We start from the raw sequence: 2,208 nt of genomic DNA, 5'->3' as shown, positions 1-2,208 counted from the left end.
TTCATGTCCCTACACACATACACACAGAAATGAAACATTTTAATTTTAGTCAGTTGCCCATGAGTAATACTTGTCATCCTACCCATTCATGAGTGTAAAGTCTTAGAATGGCTCTTCAAATACAGCCTGCACAAGAAATTTCATGAGACTCTTTTTTTCTAATTAACCACCAAAAAACCAGAAACAGAAGTGTGGCTCATGTGGTAGAGCATTACCTTGAGAGAAAAAGCTAAGAGACAGAACTCAGACCCTGAGTTCAAGCCCCAAGTACAAAAACTAAATGAAAATCAAGAAAGAAAAAAGAAAGAACTGAAATAGGAAAGAAAAAAGCACAAAAGAAAGAGAGTGAGATAGATAAAAGCAGGAGGAATAGAGGAAAAAGGAAAAAGGAAGGAATATGGAAAGAAAGAAAGAAAGAAAGAAAGAAAGAAAGAAAGAAAGAAAGAAAGAAAGAAAGAAAGAAAGAAAGAAAGAAAGAAAAAAAGAAAAAGGGAAGAAAGAAAGGAGGAAGGGAGGGAGGGAGGGAAGGAAGGAAGAAAGAAGGAAGGAAGGAAGGAAGGAAGAAAGAAAGAAGGAAAAAGAAAGAAAGAAAGGGAAGAAAGAAAGGAGGAAGGGAGGGAGGGAGGGAAGGAAGGAAGAAAGAAAGAAGGAAGGAAGGAAGGAAGGAAGGAAGGAAGGAAGAAAGAAAGAAAGAAAGAAAGAGAAAAAAGAGAAAGAAAAATAATAATTTTCAAAGTATAAGTACTTGCTAAAAAGAACACAAGATAATTTTTTTCCAGTAAGAATTATTGAGTGAATTAAAAATCTAAAAAGACACAAGACTATGGTTCAATATACTTTTGAAATATGCTGTTATACCAGTTGCTTCTGGGCATTATACATTTTGAAAATAATCTTAAAAATGTCTTTTACAGTCAAAAGATCAGCAGCAAGAAATATGCTCTGCAGACAAATTTATATTTCTTTTGAATGGTCTGGGACATCTGTGGAGGCAAGGCCTATGATGAGAGATGAGCTGATCCTGCAGCTGAGCCCACCTTCCCACCCTGCTGATTTGCATGTGCCCATAGCTCAGCCTACTGCCCAGAACAGTGGACTGCTCTTAAAGGTTGTTTACACCTTGTGTAGAAGTCAGTCCCAGTCAGCTCACAGCATAGACATGAGGGCTCCTGCTCAGCTCCTGGGGATCCTGCTGCTGTGGCTCACAGGTAAGGAAGGGCAGTACTGGGATTAACTCAGCTTTGTGCATCAGGGCTGTCTGGCACTTCAGGGAAGTCCTCTTTTAACATGATTATCAAGGTAGATATTTGTGTTTATGTTTCCACTGCCAGGTGCCAAATGTGACATCCAGATGACCCAGACTCCATCCTCCCTCTCTGCATCTCCAGGAGACACAGTCACCATCAATTGCAGGGCCAGTCAGGGCATTAGCAGTTGGTTAGCCTGGTTTCAGCAGAAACCAGGGAAAGCTCCTAAGCAGCTGATATACAAAGCATCTAATTTAGGATCAGGTGTCCCATCCAGGTTCAGTGGCAGTGGATCTGGGACAGATTACTCTCTTACTATCAGCAGCCTGCAGCCTGAAGATTTTGCCACTTATTACTGTATGCAGTATGATAAGTTTCCTCCCACAGTGATACAAGTCATAACACAAACCAGAAACACAAAGCAGAAGTGAGAGGCTGGGCTGCCCCAGCTGCTCCTCCTTGTGCCTCCAAATGTTGACAGAGTTTCTCAGATGCAACCAGATTCTGAAGATCATTTGAAGATGTTGGTCAAAGTAGCTTGGCAGAATTCTCTCTACTCTAACTCTCTGCAACAGTATAAACATGCCAATGCTTCTCCTGATTCAACACAACACACAGCATGGGAGGAGTCTGTGAGAGCATTAACTGGGGTTCATTTGGAAAGTGGAGACATGCTAGTTAATCCATGCAGAAATAAATTGTAAGAAATAAATTAATTTACTTTTTAGTCCTCAAAATATTTGTACAGATTTCATCAGCAAATAATGTGCTTTCTTCTTCAATTCTCAATTTAATTTTTTATTTCTTGTTTTATAGCCTTTGGAGGAGGACATCCTGTATACTTTTGTAAGTGAGGAAGTGATAGTAACCTTTCAGCATTTAATATCACTGATAAGAAATAATGTGAAATATTTCACCACTGAGTATGATATTTGTCATAGATTTTTACATATGCTTTAAA

General features: G+C 39.2%; 1 gene segment (V, D, J or C); it reads left to right on the top strand.

Annotated features, from left to right (window-relative positions):
- The first annotated feature begins 988 nt into the window (after positions 1-988).
- Positions 989-1,872, top strand: LOC138825170 (immunoglobulin kappa variable 1-5-like). The segment is given in 2 exon segments: positions 989-1,208; positions 1,332-1,872. Coding segments are annotated over 2 exon segments (555 nt in total).
- The last annotated feature ends 336 nt before the right edge of the window (positions 1,873-2,208 follow it).

The sequence above is a fragment of the Dipodomys merriami genome, unplaced genomic scaffold (genome assembly GCF_024711535.1).
Source record: "Dipodomys merriami isolate MVZ:Mamm:240054 unplaced genomic scaffold, mDipMer1.0.p SCAF_136, whole genome shotgun sequence".
Taxonomy (NCBI): Eukaryota; Metazoa; Chordata; class Mammalia; order Rodentia; family Heteromyidae; genus Dipodomys; species Dipodomys merriami.
The sequence above is the reverse complement of the archived record's forward strand: the minus strand, read 5'-3'. Positions and strand labels throughout refer to the sequence as shown.